The sequence below is a fragment of the Procambarus clarkii genome, chromosome 75 (genome assembly GCF_040958095.1).
Source record: "Procambarus clarkii isolate CNS0578487 chromosome 75, FALCON_Pclarkii_2.0, whole genome shotgun sequence".
NCBI classification, from domain to species: domain Eukaryota; kingdom Metazoa; phylum Arthropoda; class Malacostraca; order Decapoda; family Cambaridae; genus Procambarus; species Procambarus clarkii.
This window is the reverse complement of record NC_091224.1, coordinates 14,395,833-14,417,905: the sequence shown is the minus strand read 5'-3', so window position 1 is coordinate 14,417,905 and position 22,073 is coordinate 14,395,833. Positions and strand designations below refer to the sequence as shown.

The following is a 22,073-nucleotide window of genomic DNA, read 5'->3' as shown; positions in this document are numbered from 1 at the left end:
GCTCTAGTTTTTAATCCATTAACGTTCCAAGATAATATTCTCAATTTACTTTCATCCATGATTAATAATAAAACTACCTTTGCCCTGTCCGTCACATTCCATGAGATACGAGAGTACCTCAGAAACTTCCTTCCAACACCGTAACATTTTTTCTTTCTCCTCACTTTCACAACTACTACTAACATCGAAGGTAATATTATTCATATCTATTTTCTTTGTTATTTCTGTAACCCGTTTTACTTTAACCGTTCTTTCAACATTTGTCACAACAGGAGGTTGAACACCGCTAACACGACTAGAAAGTGTATTCTCCTGACTATCCTCTATCATCGTTACGTCATGCACATCATTACTTTCTTCTACGCACGTTTCACTTTCCATTTCACGTCCTGTTTCACTTTCAATTACACGTCCTGTTTCACCACCATCTTCACCCCGTCTACCTTCCATAGCCAATTTTTCCAATGCCTCAATCCTCTTATCTAGTTTTTTTAGATACTCCAAAATTTGATTACCAACCTTATGACCATATTGTCCTGAACCTTGTCCTCACAAGGTTTCAGTTTTCCCACTGCATGATGTACTTTCCCTAGGCTCGCCTTCATTTTCTCCGTCCCTTTCTCCCACACATTGATCATAGGGGCTGTCGTTGGCTTCCAGCTGTTTCCTCCATGTTCCTCTTGCACAATCTTTCCTTGCTGCGAGGATACATCTATCCTGCTTGTGGGACCCGTCCTAGTCTCTTTCAGATGAGGCTTCATGGGGCATAGAGAGGAACCAGCATTGTGGCTGCCTCGACAGTTGCAACAAAATGGGACGATTTTTTCACTTCTTTCAATCTTGACTCTACACTCTCGCGAGTCGTGATTTTTCCCACAATACCGACACCTGGGGTCAAACTGGCATTTCCATGCCATATGTCCCCAACGTGAACACTTCATGCACAGTATGGGCTCCTCAACGTATTTTGCAACGTTCCTATAGCCTAGTCCTTGCACAAAAATTTTCTCCGGCGCCTCACCCTTTACCAAGGCAACAACCTGGCTTTGTTTGTCACCACGAACACTGTTCCTCTTGGCCCAGACAACATTATCATTGTTAAGAAGAAGACAGTCAGGATCTAAATAAGTTGGAAACTTGAAAACTATGATCTTTGTGTGCAACATACCTTCTTCTGGAGGAATCATCACTACATTTTCAAAACCAACCGTCGTGAGGCGTTCCACGGCCTGTTCAGTCCCAACTGTTATGTAGGGCCGGTGAAGACCCTCCTTGAAGAGTGGTTCGTGTTCCAAACATTCTTTAGCTAGACGTACCGTCCACTCTAGCTTTTGGTGGAAATTCAATTGGCATGTTGTAGGGAACAACAGCCTCTTCCTTCTTGTCTTGTCTTGCTTGTCTTGAGTCTTGCTGAGTAGGGTCTCATTCTTTGGTCTCTTTGTAATTTCATCATCACTCTCACTGTCTCGCTGTCTGTTATTATTTCTCCGTTTCTTTCTGTTCACTACTACTTCAAACGGTCTGTTATCATCTTGTCTGTCCTCCTCACTACCACTTAGGCATACCGCCTCAGCCATTTCTTCGACGCTGTCAACAATCGAGAACAAATGCACAATATCCTGTATCACCACGTGCAAAAACGAAGAGTGTGGGGCAATACTCCACCTCCCACCAAGCAGCGGACGCCAAGAGCGCCAACCTTGCGACAATAATTGGTTGTACATACATATTGGTTGTACGATAATTTTGTTGCACATCCTGACCCGCAAGGAATTGCAAATGGTCTCGTAAATAAATGGGCGGAAGCTGCCAAACTTAGTTCATTACCCGCTGTAACAAGAGAGTCATTAGATTCTTGGGAAGATCTAAGAAAGGATTTTATACTTACAGCAGGTAACAGTGGTGATGTCACTTGCACAGGTATTACCAGAGAAGAACTAATAACGGCGATTAAAGTTGGAAAATCTACCGCCCCTGGGGAGGATGGAGTAACTTATGAGATACTTAATGAACTTGCCATTATGACGAAAAGCCCACTTTTAGACCTCTTTAATATTAGTTATAAAGAGGGCAGTATCTCCAGTAAATGGAAAAAAGCTATGATCATCCAAACAAACCCCATTAACGTGATGTATCAATGAGGAAATTAATATAGAAGCCACGAGTAGGATTCGAACGCGTACCCTGCAGGGTTGGTACGCCTCCCCAGAACACGCCCTATCCTGACCTATATAGTGTTTTAAGGCGCGTGTGCTCGAGGATGCACCAATGTGCAGGGTTCGAATCCTCTTCATGGCTCCTACTGATTTTCTCACTAATAATATTATCCCTGAGGCTACTACTAAATAAAAATTTGTTTTTATTAGTAGCCATTATTAGTACTGAACTACTAATAATGACTAATGGCTACTACTACATCCTGACACTGATGGATGCCTACTACTACTGCTCCTATTACAATTACTTCTACCACTGCAACTACTTATACTACTACTGTAACGTCTACTATTTCACTCATAACTACAACAACAACTGTAACCATTAATTGCTACTATCACAACTATTAGTACTACTCCCCCCCCCCCTCTCCCCGTTATTGCTGCCACAACTATACGACAATTATTGTTTTTACTAATACGTTATTGCAATTATCTGTTAGACAACAAAACATATCCATATTTACTTGTTTACAGAGTCAGGAGAACAGATGGTACATTTACCCATGAAGGTTAAAGTACCCAAGAGCAATAAAAGTCCTCAGGATGTATGAAAGTATCCAGGAAGGGGAAAAGGTACCCAGAAGGGAGGGGGATGGGGGATAAGAGTACCCTGGAAGGGGGAAGAGCACCAGAGTACCCAAGAGTAGAAATAAGAGTATTCAGAAGAGGCAAAAGTACACCGGAAAAATGCTGCAAACGCAAGGGGGTTGAATCTCTGTTTCTCTCGCCGGTTCAGAGGGAGAAGGAGAGAGCCAAAAGGTAGCCCCTGAGTGGGATTTTGTGAGACATGTGAGTTTGTGAGCATATGAGTATTTCTCTGAGGGATTCTCTAGGATGGGGGAGTGAGTGTGCGAGGCGTGACAAGTCACAGATTCGCTCTGTGACTTGTGACTTGAAATGAACCACATTTCATAGCCTCGCAATCAAATTTATTCATAACACTAAGTTTGCCTTTAACAGATCAATACACTTCTCCTTTCCGGTGTGGAACGATAGATTAGCTGCCTCTTGGGTCAGTAACTATACTTGCAATGCTATAGGTTGTGGCTCTGCTAGTAATAGTAGCAGTTCTAGCAATTGTGGAATCATTTGTAATTGAGGTAGCCTAGTACTAGTGGTGGGTTTTGATTAATCAGTTATAACAAGAAACTCTGTAGTTAATCCTTCTGTTAAATTTCTATGCTGCTTTTCAGCACGACGTGATGCTTAGATATTAGAAGGAGGAACTGGTGAGGGAGGGGGGAAAGCCTTTTACTTTTTCTGGTCTCATGACAGATAACTGCATCAAAGACTTCTCCGAATACGTATGTTTTCCCCTCTCCATCTTCCTCTCTCTCTCTACCTCTCTTTCTCTCTCTCTCTCTCTCTCTCTCTCTCTCTCTCTCTCTCTCTCTCTCTCTCTCTCTCTCTCTCTCTCTCTCTCTCTCTCTCTCTCCGTCCAGGTGATGTGAGAGATATAGAGAGAAAGCTGCTCCACTCGCATATTAGAAAGTGCCACCCGGCAAGCGACCTCTCCTTGACTTGCTTGGCAATAGCGTCACCTATAAGGACTGGCTGCTTGTTTGTGCACAGTGCCAGATGTTTCGGGGTACTATTCACAACCCAAATGGCTCCTAGTCTGATAGTTACGATGTCAATAAAATGACTACAACTTCATCACTTAAAATGTAACTACATTTTAGATTCTTACAATTACTGATAACTTTTGTCCCGCTACAACCAGTTAATAAACTACTAAGATTACAGCCAATTAATATACCATTAAAAATAATTAATATAAAACTAAGAATAACAAATTAATATACCACTACAAATACTACCAATTTTGTCTGGCACAAAGATTAGCAATTTTGATATCACTAGGATTGTTACCAGTATGAAATTTGGTAGCAATAATGCCATCGTAAACCATTGTTGGAATATCATGGGATATCCCATTGATATTATCATGGAATATGATAACAGCTCACCTATCAAAGAGAGACGCTTGCTAGGAGTAATTCTAGATTCTATAGAGGCAGTAAAGGGAAACAAATATTTTAGTAGATATAATTAACAGCAAAAAAAAAATATATATATATATATTATATATATATATATATATATATATATATATATATATATATATATATATATGCAACAATGATCACAAAAACACTGATCCAAGTATGCGGAAAAACCACGTTTGAAAAATAGAGAATGAATAACGCGTTTTTGGCTAATATACCTTCATCAGAGCAAAATAGGATGAAGCCACTGTATACATTTACTGAACAAAACTTTTACCACTTACGGGCTATTCATGCTCATGCCACCCACGCTTGGGTGGCTTAATCTTCATCAATCAATCATCAATCTTTGTTCAGAACATTGTTTAACAGCACCTTTGATCTTGAGGATAGTAGGTGCAGTTTGCATGAAGGGTTTGTCCTCCCGATGACTGCATCAGTACTGATGTTGGACGCGTTTATGTTGAAGATGTTCGGAGCTACCAAGGTGCTTGTTGCGTGGTGCTGTAGATAGAGGAACGGTGATTAAAACAGAGGTGCGTGTTGTAGGGAGACTTGCCGCAGCGTGGAACGGTGTGTTGTGTTTATGGCGTCAGCTGATCCATGGTGCTGCGACGAGGCAGTTGTTTTCTGTGTTCAGCCGTTGGTGGCGCCAGGTATAACTGTGGCGCGGGTCAAATGTGACCCAATTTGTTGGTCGACTGGAGATATTTAGCCAGTGCTTTGACTATTTGATATTTTTCTTGTAACGAGTGGTCACCACCTCCTAATATATGCTCGATGGTAAAGGGTATTTTAAGTGCGATAAAGACTTGTTTGAAATTTACTCTGGCACTATGATGTCGGAAGCAGTGCAGGAGATGTTCGACTGAAACAGTGTTCGACTGTTTCAGGCATCTGACAGTGAGTACAGAGTTCATTGATGTCTGTTCTGTACTTACAACTGTGTGCTGCTAGTTTGGTATGTCCCAGCCTTAATCTGGTCATCGTTACATCAATTTCTCTGCTTTTATATCGGACATGTTTCCAAGTTTCCCATTTCTTTTTAATGGACCCATAGTGCAAAGGTGAGCATAACGTTTTCCGGTTTGTTGCAAAATCCTGGGAGATGGTATCTTTGAAGGCTCCTTTACGTGCAACCAAAGCGTTCTACCAACTTTGTCATGATTTTGCAACTTCTGAGCGAAATCCTGTTTTTTTTCTGTGTGATACGAGTTCTTTTCGAATGTTGTATTAAGAACCGAGTATTGCATTAAAACCTCGGCAGCAAGGTTAACTACACGAAAAGCAAGATTTTTTACTTCGCTTTCAATGGTTTCTGCCAACTTCATATGCTCAGTATCATTCATTATAAACAACCGATGTTCTGCGATAAATTAAATTTCTATCATTAGCTCCCATAATTATAAATAGCTCGGCTTACATAAATAGCTAAATTGTATAAAATATTTTGCTGATTATTTCCTTAACCTTGGGTACATTGACTGTACCCAACTACCTGTTAATTAAATATAATTTAATATTCCTTAAATAGTGACAGCTTTAACGTAATGTAATTATAAAGAGAAAGTGCTAGGCTAATATGACTATTTAGCATTTAGGACGAATGAAGAGCTGGGAAATATGGACGGAGTGAAGGAACGGTGCAAAACCACTTGAAACGTCAGGGATCGAACGCTGACCTGCAAGAAATGAGGCAGTCGCTGAAAGGACCAGTCCAAGTGGATGGTACTGTGATACCATTAAGCTCTTGGTATGTGGCTGAAGCAGTTTTCCTCCCGTGGAGAATCAGAGAGGGACAGTTTCCGCAGGAGAGGAATAGCTCACTAGAAGCGTGATCCAAAAGGAAGAGAAAATATCCATCGGAGAAGAGAAAGAAGGTCGCACTAAAGAGAGATGTAGCGCGTCTTGTGATTTCAAGTGAATATTTTTTTTATTTTACATCTAAAATCAAAGGCGAGAAATAAAACTCATATTAAAATATTATGATTTGTTATAAATTCCAATTATAATATTTATTAGGGTCTAAAGGGAGGGTAAAGCTTGAACCAATGACTTAGCGGAGGTGTTTCGTCCGCTGACGAATGTAAAGTTAACCAACTTGTTTGGTCTAATAACCTTCGCCCTGCTCTTCTCCGTCACCGACGGTGTCAAGGCCGACCTCTTCGTAGTCCTTCTCGAGGGCTGCCAGGTCCTCGCGGGCCTCTGAAAACTCGCCCTCCTCCATGCCCTCGCCAACATACCAGTGCACGAAGGCGCGCTTGGCGTACATCAAGTCGAACTTGTGGTCAAGACGAGCCCAGGCCTCTGCGATGGCCGTCGTGTTGGACAGCATGCAGACGGCTCGCGACACCTTAGCAAGGTCACCGTTGGGCACGACGGTGGGCGGCTGGTAGTTGATGCCCACCTTGAAACCTGTGGGGCACCAGTCCACGAACTGGATGGATCGCTTCGTCTTGATGGAAGCAATGGCAGCGTTCACGTCCTTGGGAACCACGTCGCCACGATACAGTAGACAACAAGCCATGTACTTTCCGTTACGTGGGTCACATTTCACCATCTGGTTGGCGGGTTCGAAGCAGGCGTTGGTGATTTCTCCGACGGTGATCTGCTCATGGTAAGCCTTCTCGGAGGAGATGACAGGAGCGTAGGTGACAAGAGGGAAGTGGATCCTGGGGTAGGGCACCAAGTTGGTCTGGAATTCTGTGAGGTCAACGTTGAGGGCTCCGTCGAACCTGAGGGAGGCGGTAATGGAGGAGACAATCTGGCCAATTAGACGATTCAGGTTAGCGTAGGAAGGTCGTTCGATGTCTAGGTTTCTGCGGCAGATATCGTAGATGGCTTCGTTGTCGACCATGAAGGCGCAGTCGGAGTGCTCGAGAGTGGTGTGGGTGGTGAGGATGGAGTTGTATGGCTCGACAACGGCGGTAGCGACTTGAGGGGCTGGGTAGATGGCGAACTCCAGCTTGCTCTTCTTGCCGTAGTCGACGGAGAGTCTTTCCATGAGCAGAGAAGTGAAGCCGGAACCGGTGCCGCCGCCGAAGGAGTGGAAGACGAGGAATCCTTGGAGGCCAGTGCAGCTGTCAGCCAGCTTCCTGATACGATCCAAAACCAGGTCGACAATCTCCTTTCCGATAGTGTAGTGTCCTCTGGCGTAGTTGTTGGCGGCGTCTTCTTTGCCGCTGATGAGTTGCTCTGGATGGAACAGTTGGCGGTATGTGCCGGTACGGACCTCATCTGAAGGAAAACTGCATCGCATGAGAGTTTGTAACCTCACTTACTGTATTAAGTCTATACAGTGTGTGCAGTCATAATATTATTTATATGCTTCACATACTCACACATGGTATGGGAAAATGTTACAACAAATAAAATTAAATTTATTACAGGAAAACGAAGGCAGATCAAATCTCCCGCGCCACTCACCGACTACGGAGGGTTCCAGGTCGACGAAGACTGCTCTGGGGACGTGCTTGCCTGCGCCGGTCTCGCTGAAGAAGGTGGTGAAGGAGTCGTCGGCGTTGCCAAGGGCCTTGTCTGAGGGTATAGAGCCATCAGGGGCAATACCATGCTCGAGACAGTAAAGCTCCCAGCACGCATTGCCCATCTGGCAACCAGCCTGGCCCACATGGATGGAGATGCACTCACGCTGGAAGACAAGAACAACTCACTGTAAGGGCTTGGTTTTAAATATTTAGTGATAATATTCCATGTAAGTCTAAATATGATGTTTAATCTTCTGTGTTCATTTTACAAGACAGTTATTGTACTTCTGAGTCTCTAGGGTGGGTTCAGGCAAGTTTTAATAACGTGTGACGTCAATAGGATTCTGGATATTTATGTGATATTTAATTCGAGTTTTGTCTCTACTTCACATCTAGGGGACGCTGCACGTCTACGTGATATAATGTATGTTTTCTAAGTTTCCGAATGACATTCAATGCGTGTTCAAAGTTTCTACGAGATGTCAAATGTTCGCTCTAACGTTATTTCAAAATATTCAACTTAACCCCCCCTACCTCAGTGGCAGTCAACAAACGACCATATTTACCATGTTGATGGGCCTGACGCCTTCTTTTAGAAGTTGTTTATAAAGTATCAAGTGCCGCAAGGAAAATGATAATATCGAAACAAGCAATTGATGAGAAATTAAGTGTTCTAAGTGCAGCATTTCATCATGTCTAATTTTAATTAAGTTTATGTACTACATAAACTATATGAAATATGCTTAAGACAGGAAGCTAATCTAAAAGTCTTTTAAAAAACTTGATTGTTTTCTTAGTGGTACTTAGAGAATACGAATATAAATACAACAATTGGAACCTACTTAGTGAATACACGATAGCCTATCTCTGTGAGGCTATAGGTTCAAGATATGACCAAATTCATTCTGACAGCTTTACTCGATAAGGTTCTGTGTGCCTTATCGTAAAGAAAAGATGGAACTCAGCATTTAGAGGGCTTGTGGAAACTGTGGAAGTAATTCTTGACATCGAAATAAGTGAAGGACAAAAGCCACTTCGTAAACAAGACGGTTCGCGAACGGATTTTGAAACCTATATAACCTTACTTAACGTCAATCTATGTCTGGAATATAAAACACCGCAAGCCACTGAAAAAAACACCATAAACTATTGCAAAAACATCGCAAACCACTGCAAAAACATAGTAAATCACAGCAAAAACATTGTAAACCACTGTAAAAATATTGGAATGCAAGGTAGAATCAACATAAGCATGAGCCAATACTCTCTCTCGAATAACACACCGCATTTTGACATCAAAATCCCTAACGGTTAAAATATGATGTACGATAACATCACGAACATTCACGCTTTGTATACGTGGGTCGCTCAGTTAGGTTCGGTTCGGGGTGTTTCAGTACTTCATTTTCTGCCTGTTGTGAGTATGTATTCACCCTTTTTTTTCCTCTCTCGTTCTATATGTTTGATTAATGCTTTTTACTCTCTCTTCACCCTTCTTCTCAACTTCCTTCTTAATTTCCTTTCTCATTATTAGCTCATTCTTTCTTTCCATTTTGACTCCTGATGTGACCGCCTATCCAGTGATAGCGGGTGGATCTTGGTCAATCTTAAATAATGATGAAAAAAAAAATCCCTTTACCTAGGCAACACCTGTAAGTAATCGACTCTATGCCCTCAACATCTTGATAAACTTTTTCAACACTTCATATTGCTTGCTTCTCGATTAGCATTGTTTACCCCATTAAACTAAAAAAAAAGACTTTAAATATTTATTTATGCCTGAAACGTTTTGCGATTATTAGAATGGAAAGGATATGAAATTATATATGGATAGACAATATAAAATCAAAACAGCTGAACTCCAGCGCGAGGAAGGGGTACGAGAACAGGGATAGGAGCTGGGATAGGAAGAGTGAATGAAGGAACGGTGCGCAACCACTTGAACATATATCGAACTCCGTCACTACAGGAAAGAAGGTAGTCGCTCTACCCACCAGTCCATTTTTTTTAATTATCAGGGGAAAGCGCCTAGCCATTACGACTTTATAGCACTTGGAAGGGATCAGGACAAGAATTTGGGATGGGACGAGGGGGAAAGTAATGGTGTCCAACCACTTGGACGGTCGGGGATTGAACGTCGACCTGCATGAAGCGAGACCGTCGCTTTACCGTCCAGTCAAATTGGCTAGGCCACCAGTTCAAGTGGATGGACTCATGTAATAGCTGTTCCTACCAATTAGTGATTGAAACATGCTTTATAAATAAAGACCATTATTATTATTGTTACCCTAAGGTGTAGATTTAATAAAACATGATATAAATCCAGCGTGGATTAACACTGTACGAGGACTTCAACTATAAAAAGTTATCTCTCAATAGCTGAATTAATTACAAAGTGGTTAACTTACCATTTTGTAAGTTTTGGGAGGGGGGATGAACGTTTGAGGAGCACCTCTTATGCCGTCCTGTCGCGTCTAACTGGGCGAGGTTAGCGCAGTGGTGGATCTGAACATTGGAACCTGTCCACTCCGTCTTATATAACCGCACTGACGTCACGGGCTCCCTGGCAGCAGCATACGTGCTCTGATTGGCTGCCTTATATAGCTCAGTGATGCGATATGATTGGCTGTTTCACCTAAGCTGAAGTACTCATGTCAACAATTAATGCCAGAATTTACAAAATACACAAAAATATATTTTCGAAATTTTACAGCAAATAAGCCCCATTTCGCCCAATTAAAATATTATTTCAAATCAGCACAGCGAGAAGATTTAAGGATGAAGAGAGGCTCAAGCGAGGTGATACTCCGCATAAGGAGAGGATGAGTCAATGTTGTCTCATGTGGGCGGGAGGGCGTGGTTCCCTTAGACTTGCTGCTCTACGCCCACGCCCACGGTCACTGCCTCCCGCTATGGTACCAACACGATTTCAAAATGCTATAGTTATAATCTCAAATCATCGAGGAAGCCGCAGGGCTGAGAGGCCGGCCTCTCACGGCTGTCAGAAGCGAACTTGGTGAACACCTCCAAAAGGATACCTGATCAACAGGACTGTGATTCATACGTCAGACTGTGGGTAGCGGAGTCTGTTGTCGCTGTTAGGAGAGTCAGAGTCCGAGCCGTGGGGACATTGATCCTCGGAAGCACCTCAAGGTAATCTCAAGGTAACTTCAAGGTAATCTCTAGGCAACCATAGGGTAACCTAAAGGTAATGTCAGGGATAACCTGAAGGTAACTTCAAGGTAACCACAGGATAACCTCAAGGTAACTTCAAGGTAACCACAGGATAACCTCAAGGTAACCACAGGATAACCTCAAGGTAACCACAGGATAACTTCAAGGTAACCACAGGATAACTTCAAGGTAACCACAGGACAACCTCAAGGTAACCACAGGATAACTTCAAGGTAACCGCAGAATAACCTCAAGGTAACCACAGGATAACCTCAAGGTAACCACAGGATAACCTCAAGGTAACTTCAAGGTAACCACAGGATAACCTCAAGGTAACTTCAAGGTAACCACAGGATAACCTCAAGGTAACCACAGGATAACCTCAGGTAACTTCAAGGTAACCACAGGATAACCTCAAGGTAACTTCAAGGATAACCACAGGATAACTTCGAGGTAACCTCAAGGTAACTTCGAGGTAACCGCAAGGTAACTTCAAGGTAACCGCAAGGGTAACTTCAAGGTAACCGCAGGATAACCTCGAGGTATATTTAAGGTAATTTCAATGTAACTTCAAGGTAACATCATGGCAACTTCAAGGTAACCACAGGGTAACATCATGGCAACTTCAAGGTAACCACAGGGTAACCTCAAGGTAAACACAGGGTAACTTCAAGGTAACAACAGGGTAACGTCAAGGTAACCAAAGTGTAACCTCAAGGTAATTTCAAGGTAACCTCTCGATAACCACAGGGTACCTTAAAGGATACTCTTGGATACCGCCTTTTCAGCCATCGGTTGTTTACAGCAATGAACCCGGTCCTATTTCCCTATCATACCTTGTTTTGAAATTAAGAATAGAGTTTGCTCACACAATCTTTCTCCTTAAGTGCACTCCATTTTTCCACTACTCTCACACTAAAAGAAAACTTCCTAACATCTCTGTGACTCATCTGAGTTTCCAACTAGTGTGTGTGTATGCGTGTGTGTGTGTGTGTGTGTGTGTGTGTGTGTGTGTGTGTGTGTGTGTGTGTGTGTGTGTGTGTGTGTGTGTGTATGTGTGTGTGTGTGTGTGTGTGTGTGTGTGTGTGTGTGTGTGTGTGTGTGTGTGTGTGTGTGTGTGTGTGTGTGTGTGTGTGTGTGTGTGTCCTTTTATAGCCCAGTTGTTTCTGTTGTTACACAAAACCTGGTACGATGTGTAATTAAAAAAAAAAAGAACCTCCAGGCGCAGGAAATGACAACAGATTTAACATACACCTCAGGCTGCGGAAAGGCAGCAGCAGCAACAACAATAACAACAGCAGCAGCAACAACATCAGCAGCAACAACAATAACAACAGCAGCAGCAACACTAGCCGCAACAACAACAGTAGCAACAACAACAGTATCAACAACAACAGCAGCAACAACAACATCAACAACCACAACAGATTCATCATTAACAAAAAAAAAAGACAATAGCAGCAGCAGCAGCAGCACAACAACAACAAAAGCATCAGTTACATCAACAACACCTGTTCCGGGCTATTCATGCCCGTACCACCTCTTCGGTGACTTAATCTATATCAATCAATCAACAACACCAAATAAGACAACAACAACAGCATCATCCCCCGTCATCACACCAAGGAACACTTGATGATATATTGGACTTGTACCCTAGATTAACCATGTAATGTAACTATATAACTTGAGCTTGTAAAAGCATGTTAATCACCTTCAGTGGTTAAGTTCTTAATTGCGCACTAGTTTCTCTTGTCAGCTATCTCACCCTGTCAGAGTAAAAGAGACAAATATATGTGTATATATGTGTATATATGTATGTATGTGTGTGTGTGTGTGTGTATGTATGTATGTATGTATGTATGTATGTATGTATGTATGTATGTATGTATGTATGTATGTATGTATGTATGTATGTATGTATGTATGTGTGTGTATGTGTATAAAGTATAAAGCTGATCAGAATTACATTTCACTATTATAAATTCACATTAATGCATGCATAAATCTATGTATTTACGTATGTAGCTTAGCCTAACATTTTAAAAGCACTACGATCACCTTCTGTGGTTGTTCAATAAATCTCTGAACTGTATATTTGACAAATCTTTCTTCTGTCCATGAAGGACAGAAGAAAATGTATATATGCTAGGTTAGCATTGTAAATGTGTGGCCACGTCTGTGGTAGAAAATAATAATAATAAAAAAAACTACACACTGGTAGTGTCGACCAAATACGTCGACTAAGTACTATCATATCAAGAGGATGGGTTTTAGATTACCCTTTAAACAGTAATAGTAGTATTGGAGTAGGAGGAGGAGGAGGAAGAGTAGGAGAGGTTAAATGGAAAAGTGGAGTATAAATATGGCGATATAATCCAAAAAATTAAATGCCAGTGGAGGGTGTTGTCCTTGGTCGATCTTGCATGGGCGTTGCTGGGCCAGAAGCCTCACCGTAGGCGACTTTTTTTTCCCTCTTCCTCACCCATTTTTGGCTCCCTATCTCTCGCTAGCTGTGAAATACATGTGAATACGTGTCCTTCTATGCTACCCCTTATATCTATTTCAATTCTACTTCTACTCGGTCTATTCCTCCCCTCCCCTTCTCTATCTCTCTTTAGGTCATGGTATTTTTATCGTGACCTCGAGAACAAAGGCTCTACTTACTTAGAGCCAGAAAATTATGTTTTTCTACATCTGCCTACAGCAGATCCCGAGGGGACCAATTTACTCGGGATAAACTGGAACCACTGTAGGCGCTGATCATGCGCGAGCATGCGCTTCATGCGCGAGCATGCGCTCCTGGTTGTGGCTAGCACTAATTGTGTTGAAATTATGCAAAGAGAGAGAGAGAATGTATAATGTATTGTGACTGAGGAAGAGACACGTGAATAAGGGAGAGAAGTTATAGAGGTACTGTGAAGACCTGTATAGAATGAAGGCCTGTGGTAATGAGAGAAGTGACGATGTACTTACATATATTTTTTTTTTTTTTTGAGATATATACAAGAGTTGTTACATTCTTGTACAGCCACTAGTACACGTAGCGTTTCGGGCAGGTCCCTGGAATACGATCCCCGCCGCGAAGAATCGTTTTTTCATCCAAGTACACATTTTACTGTTGCGTTAAACAGAGGCGACAGTTAAGGATTTGCGCCCAGTAAATCCTCCCCGGCCAGGATACGAACCCATGACATAGCGCTCGCGGAACGCCAGGCGAGTGTCTTACCACTACACCACGGAGACTGTAATGTTTACTATATTACACTTGTTACTATATTACACCCACTTGTTAAATAAAGGAGAGTGTCTGTACTATGGGGGATCTATTATAACATGGGTGTAGGGGCAGTAGGTAGCATTCAGAGTTATCAAATATGGGAGAACTAAAAGGCCCGGCCCCCAAAATAAACTATCCACAGTAATAATAACTTGCTACTAGACCATGTCAGACTAGAGGTTGATCCTAGCACTCCCACACAGGAAGAAGGGATACTCCGTTACTACTTACTTATTTATTAACCCCTTAACAACCCCCCATATACACTCACACCAATAACAAAAATAATAATTACTTTACCACACTATCTTACGTTAAAAGCCTTGGTCCACATATAGTAAAGTACTACTATAATATTATATCAATATTTACCTGTCAGTAACTACGGGAAAGTGAGGCCCAGCTGTTTATGCCCCGCCTACCAGCCTTGTTACACAGGTTGCGATATAATTTAACTAGTCTGTCGTTCCTTCGCGAATCTGACCTTAAAGTTGTGAATAGAGGTGGCTTCCACAACCTCTTACCTCCGTGCATTGTGATTGAATAATATTTATAATGAAGGATGAAGTATAATAGCAGTGGTGTGATGTTGGAAGAGGTGTAATAAAGTGAAGTTATGATGGAGGAAACATGATGGAAGAGGGGTTAGGATGGAGGGAGGAACAGGTGTGAGGGAAAGAAAAATGTGTTGGAGATAGAGAGGAGTGGCGAAGCAGCATTTGTGGTGATGGAGAAAGGGCTATGTGGTGATGGAGGAAGGACTCTTTGTTGATGGAGTAACTCTGTTGTGATGAAGGAAGACCCTTATAGTGATGGAGAAGGTGTAACTGCTAAACTATTTGTGTGTTGGATACGCTGCAGCCCACGACTCCCGCTCCAGGAACACTACTAGGCTTCGTCAATAGAACACATGTATTGGAGATTCCCAACCGAGATAGCATTAAGATCTCAACGATATCGATAGAACATAAGACTAAATGAAACTCCAGAAGGCCTATTGGGTCATACCTGACTTGCTATAACTACCCACAGTGGTAGTTAAAAGTTAAAAATTCTAGATTGTTTTGTTTACCTCAGGGTGGGGACTGACGGCTGGTTTACCTCAACGTGGGTACTAACATATCTACTCCACTTAGTAAACTAACAACGGGTCTACCCCCACTTAGTGAACTAACAACAGGTTTACCCCCAACACCCCAACACCCCCTATTTCCAGCGTGAGGGCGTGAACTTCCAGACTCGCTCGTGAGCTCAGTAATCACATTAATCTAAGATTGCGCAAATTAGTAAAAAAACGATCGCCTTTTGTGACTTAACAAAAGCGTGATCAATTTCCAATAACATCGTAGTGTTTCGTTATTAGAAGCCTCGTACAATGAAAAAAGTTTCCAATATTATCAATTATACCTTAGTCTCGTTTTCAAAAGTGTCATACAATGAAAAAAAAAGCATTTCAATATTATAAAAAAATTGAAAGTTGAAAGTTTCCAATATTATATATCTATGTTCTAGTAAGGATTTACATATGCTGTCCTATATTATTAAACAGGCACATGGAATTGGATGGAGGTGAGAGAGGGGTCATGTTTAATTGGATCAAGTCACGATAATTACAGGGGGAACCAAGAGTTGTCGTAGGCAAAGAGCAGAGAGTGCCCAAGTGTACCTTTGTTATTCACATAATTTATGTGCCGTGACAGCCGGAGAGAACGGGCTTGTATCATTGAAATAAACTCGCAGTGTGTTTACACCGAGAAGCAGGGGGGGAGGGGTTACACTTCTGGGGTATACATCGCTTGAACAAATCCACAAGGGCCGTGACGAGGGTTCGAACCTACGTCCAAGAGGATCGCAGACGCTGCCTTTGTCGACTGAGCTACGACATGGTCAAAATTTGTTCATTTGATGCATCACGCTATTGTGATTTCTGTGTGTAAACATCCCTTGTCCCATCTTGTAATTGTGATATATATATACCCATGATTATATTATTATAATAATAAAGAGTAAGAATGATCATAATACATAATAATAATCTACACTACAAGCCAAATATAGAAAGGAAAATATTTCATAACTCGTTGCCTTGGACTTAAACTATGGGCGGTAACATAACCGGTCCATGACTCAAGTTCCCCATATAACACGATATCCAAGGTCAGAGAGAGAGAGAGAGAGAGAGAGAGAGAGAGAGAGAGAGAGAGAGAGAGAGAGAGAGAGAGAGAGAGAGAGAGAGAGAGAGAGAGAGAGAGAGAGAGAGAGAGAGAGAGAGCGAGAGCGAGAGAGCGAGAGAGAGAGAGAGAGAGAGAGAGAGAGAGAGAGAGAGAGAGAGAGAGAGAGAGAGAGAGAGAGAGAGAGAGAGAGAGAGAGAGAGAGAGAGAATGAGAGCCAGAGAGAGAGATATCAAGTATAATGTACTATGATTACTTCTATTAGTCTCGCACAATTTTTGTCACTTAATGAATCAAAGTTAATCACTTTACTATACCCTAAGAAAGCGTCAGTATAATTTCACAAATCAACATAGGATATAACTGGTTATGACTAAACCCAACAGGTGTTGGGGCAGTAAAACTTGCGTACGAGTCTCCTTAAGTCCAGTCCTATAAAATAACGGAATTTCGAGCAATTTTTCATTATTATTGGATACTTTAAGTCCGATTCGGCGTTGTGGAGGATGAATTTAATAAGTTATGAGGACAAATGAGGTGTAGATGAGGGCTAGGTGGAACAGGTGTGAGGTGAGTAAGAGCGAATAAGGGAGGTTGGGGGGAGAGAGGGGACGACATTGCACACCTGGACGTAGCCTAGCCAGCTGGCCCGCCTCTTCCCCACTACTAAACACAACCAATAGAATTAGATAAACACAGAAGTTGATGCATAATTGTTCTCCTTAGTATATTCATGGATCGAGGGGGATATTATTATTGTTTTTGTTTTGATATGAAAAATGTGTATTTTTGTGGGTGTGTTGCTTTGGGATTTGACTCAACGCCCTAGCCTAGGTTGAGTCACTGTGTAGCACCACTACCCTTCACCCACTCTAAAGCAATAGTGCCCACTAGGTGTGTAATTCAGCCCTTTTGGATGCCCACTGCAGCAACTATACAAACTTATTTCAGTAGCTCATCGTTATCAGTGCGTTTTATCTCTGTTTTGCGTATCCTATCTGTCTATGAACTGCTGATTGTTCTTCAGTGCATCTGTCTATTTGGTATCAGCATGTTTTTCTTAGTCGTAGTGTCTCTCTCTGCCTCTGGTTAAGCCCCGCCCGCAATCACCATGTAAGGCCAGGCGTCCCTGGGGTAGGGAGGCGACAATGCACGCCCCACTCAGGTCGTATTAGGGAGGGTGCTGGGGTGGTCGGAGACAACAGCTTCACTGAAGCTGTCTCACCTCCCAACCCTCGTCATAAACACGGACTGCGGGAGTATATAGAATTATGTTGACCAGACCACACACTAGAAGGTGAAGAGACGACGACGTTTCGGTCCGTCCTGGACCATTCTCAAGTCGATCGACCACACATTAGAAGGTGAAGGGACGACGACGTTTCGGTCCGTCCTGGACCATTCTCAAGTCGATCGACCACACACTAGAAGGTGAAGGGACGACGACGTTTCGGTCCGTCCTGGACCATTCTCAAGTCGATCGACCACACATTAGAAGGTGAAGGGACGACGACGTTTCGGTCCGTCCTGGACCATTCTCAAGTCGATCGACTTGAGAATGGTCCAGGATGGACCGAAACGTCGTCGTCGTCCCTTCACCTTCTAGTGTGTGGTCTGGTCAACATACTTCAGCCACGTTATTGTGACTCATCGCTTGTATATAGACTTATATTTATATAATCTTTGGTTTCGTTCACACGTCACCCAAGCCTCGTCAACAAAGGTCAAATGTTTATTCCATTCAGCCGGTTTATTCCAATAAACGCATTTGCCCGAAACGCTATGTGTATTAGTGGCTTTAGGTATTGTATGCACTAGCTCTATCTATTAATCCAACATTATGTTTGTAATTCTGCATTTATGTATGTACTTTTCCTGAATAAAATATTATTATTATTATTATTATTATTATTATTATTATTATTATTATTATTATTATTATTATTAAATTATATTAGGAACGTGCATTACTAAATTAGTTATGTTATGTTAGGTTATAATTGTATATGCGTATTATTTTACGCTTTAATAGGGTAGATGCGGGAAGCGTATCTTAGTAGGTGAAACTGCACAAGAACTTGTTTGTGAAAGCTTGTTCCCAATTTTATGTTCTTAACGTTGAAGAGCTTAAAAAACACCATCAAGATCCGACTAGCAAGCACTCACACACATACACACACACACACACACACACACACACACACACACACACACACACACACACACACACACACACACACACACACACACACACACACACACACACATATTGGGACAAGGGGACACAGGTGGAAACTGAGTACCCACATGAGCCACAGGGACGTTAGAAAGAACTTTTTCTGTGTCAGACTAGTTAACAGGTGGAATGCATTAGGCAGTGATGTGGTGGAGGCTGACTCCATACACAGTTTCAAATGTAGATATGATAGAGCCCAGTAGGCTCAGGATGTCAATCCTAGAACCGATCAATTAGATATAGCAGTTGAGAGGCAGGACCAAAGAGCCAAAGCTCAACCCCCGCAATCACAACTAGATGAGTGTACACACACTCCTAAGGTGGGCCAGAGAGTATTTCTCAGGCAGAAAGCATGCTGAGATATCAAAGTGGAGAGAGATTATAAGTGAAGTACCACAAGGGTCGGCTCTAGGACCCATCCCGTTTCTAATATTCAGAGTGTTTCAATGACCTGACAGAGGAAATTGCGTCCTTCATATCAATTTTAGCAGATGATGCAAAACTAATGAGAAGAGTCAGGATATAGTTAGATTGTGATGCATTGCAAGAGGATTTAGACAATCCAGAAGTGGTCCGAAAAATGGCCCCTAGAATTTAACCCTGCCAAATGCAAAGTTATGAGGATTGGAACAGGAGTTCGTCCTACACAGCAGTATAGGATGATGGGAAGACAAATTCTTCAATCAGAAAAGGAGATATACAGGGGAGTGAACGTAACTCCAAATATGATATCAGAAGCCCATATTAGCAGAATAACAACAGCTGGATATGGCATTCTGGTCAACATCCGGGTATCCTTCAGAAAATTTCGACAAACGGAGCTTTCCGAACCTTATATACAACGAAGGTGAGACCCACTCTGGAATATGTGTCCCCAGCATGGAACCCTTACCCGAAAAAGGACAAGGAAAACCTAGAGAAGGTCCACAGATATATAACGAGACTCGTTCCGGAGCTGAGAGGATTGAACTATGAGGAAAGACTGAGAAAACTGGACCTTACCACACGGGACGAAAGGAGAGAATAACAACATATAATATTCAGAGGGAAAAGGACATGGTAACAACCTACACGATTCTGAAGGAAATTGACAAAGTAGACAAAGCAGCTGATGTAGACCTGACCAAATGTAAACTGTGTCAACAAAATTATTCGCACACCCTCCGTCACTATGTGATGGAGTGCGAAAAGATACGTGAATTTAGAGACAATTCTATAACCAATGTTCCAGCGATGTGTCAATATTTCATTCAAAATAATCTGCTACCAGAAATTTTAGCCAAATATCCTCAGTTTGCTAACTGTAGGTAGTAACTAAGTGATTGTAACCTATCCACCGTTGCCCACTGGATGGGGGGCGGTGTGCAGGACAAACCTATCAATTGTGACACTAGCTCTCCACATATGTCAGTTGCTGAATTTAGAAACTGTACTTGTGGTCGATCTCGAATCCGTTGATGATGTGACGACTTATACTGAATTTTGTAACTAGCTCATCAAGATTGTAACTTGCTTAGCTAAATGAATTGTGGGATTCAGTCCCTGAGCCCATTATGTGCCTCTGTAACCCTTTCCACTACCGCCCACAAGATGGGTATGGGGTGCATAACAAATTAACTAAACTAACTAAACTAAACATATCATAGCTCTTTATACTCGTGCTTTCTGGCCTTTGAGTGTCAGTAACTGCTCTTCTGACATCCCTAATTTCCTGAAATACTGTGGCTTTTACAAGAGATTGGAATGCCCATATCCTGAATGGCCTTGGGCCAGATTCACGAAGCAGTTACGCAAGTACTTACGAACGTGTACATCTTTCCTCAATCTTTGACGGCTTTGTTTACATTTATTAAACAGTTTACAAGCGTGAAAACTTCCCAATCAGCTGTTGTTATTGTTATAAGCAGCTTCCTGGTGCTTCGGAGCTCATTAACTGTTGAATAATTGTAAACAAAGCCGTCAAAATTGAGAAAAGATGTACAGGTTCGTAAGTACTTGCGTAACTGCTTTGTGTATCTGGCCCCTTGCCTGTGTCATCATGCTAAACAACATTTGTAAGATGGTATCCATACAAATAAGACTCTGAAACTCTTGCTCTGTGTATTAATAATGTTGGTTATAATAGATGTTACAACATTCCTTGTGTATTTATTTTGCATGTTGGGTTTCTAAATACATGAAGAGCTGACTTTAAATCACAGAAAATTACTCCTCCACTGTTTTTCAGTGCGTTAGTGGCCAGTTGTAGTGCAGCTAATTCTGCATGTGTGAAGCTAAGCTAGTTATACAGTCTCACACTTGTGGTCTGTACATATATAGTCACTGTATATTATTTTTATTATTATTGAGAAAATCCGTAGGAGCCGTGATGAGGGTTCGAACACCTACGGATTTTCTCATTGACACATCACGTTAGTGTGATTACTCTTTGTGTATTATTATTATTATTATTATTATATTCTACAGATTGCTACAGTGTGACCTTTTGACATTTGAAGAGACCCATCAGCGAAAGCATAGTTATTTATAAAAGGACTCAATGGTTTCAAGTGTTGGTGCTTTCAGGAGTGCTGTGTTTTCCTTCCTGGCTCTTTTTGCTGATGGGCGTGTAAGACACTTGTATTTCAGGGTACAGATATAATGGAATATCTTTGGGATAATGAAATATATAATGTCATATACAGTGCATACAGTAGGAATATTCAGTTTAATGAGATTCGCAAGACTTGTACTCAACCATCTTGCATATTGGTTACCCGCTTGTACGCTGGCAACACTTTCCCGCCTACAAACAGCACTAGTCGGTTTTTATCATAGTAATATACTAATATGGCTGATGTTGTTAAACTTGTGCTGTAAATGAAGGCAATAGTGAGCAGCCGTGAACGGCAGCTAGCGCACAAGTACAAGAGCGTGTTACTTCTGATATCACTTTTGTTTATTATTATTACATATTCGGTGTTTATATTTAATACGTAATGTTAAATGCAAGTATAATTGTCATATAATATAATAGTTTAACTCAAAACCGGCAACGGTCTAGTGTTTTGTGCGTTCGATCATGTTTGTGGACACTTAGATGTGTTTGGTTTACGGTAGCCGGCGTTGTTCTTATGAAGCCCAAATTGTCTGTCACATCACTGAACTTCACTTAATAAGTATATGCCTGCTAAGTAGAATATTTTAGCTGTTATTAGCATTATATTGTACAATTAGGTATTACAATTATAGTGACTAATAAGTTGTATCCTACAAAACGTACAGATTTTGTGTGCGAAATGCTAAAAAATATATGTGTGCGAACCGTCTTCTATACTAACTGACTTGCATAACAAAATATAGTTGAACTTGGCAATGTCCGAATATGTTAATGGCTCTTGGACAAACTAAACACCTCCTCCTTGGAACTAACAAGCGAAAATCAATGAAACATATACATTAATCTGCGACACTTTATTTACTTATCACTCACCAATTCCAATAAGATAAGATGAGATAC

At 41.6% G+C, this 22,073-nt stretch overlaps 1 protein-coding gene across 1 annotated transcript; it reads right to left on the bottom strand.

Moving 5' to 3' along the window:
• Positions 1 to 6,203: 6,203 nt before the first annotated feature.
• Positions 6,204 to 10,272, bottom strand: LOC123771640 (tubulin alpha-1A chain-like). Its single transcript, XM_045764255.2, has 3 exons — positions 10,122 to 10,272; positions 7,655 to 7,877; positions 6,204 to 7,465 (listed from the first exon to the last, which is right to left on the bottom strand). The coding sequence occupies exons 1-3, from the start codon at positions 10,122 to 10,124 to the stop codon at positions 6,339 to 6,341; spliced, it is 1,353 nt and encodes a 450-aa protein (XP_045620211.1). The 5' UTR covers positions 10,125 to 10,272; the 3' UTR covers positions 6,204 to 6,338.
• Positions 10,273 to 22,073: the final 11,801 nt, after the last annotated feature.

What these genes read in the sequence shown, in the direction of transcription:
- LOC123771640 (XM_045764255.2), bottom strand. An exon ending in CCTGGAACCCTCCGTAGTCG is followed by an intron (nt 7,466 to 7,654) that starts GTGAGTGGCGCG and finishes GTTTTCCTTCAG; the next exon opens with ATGAGGTCCGTACCGGCACA.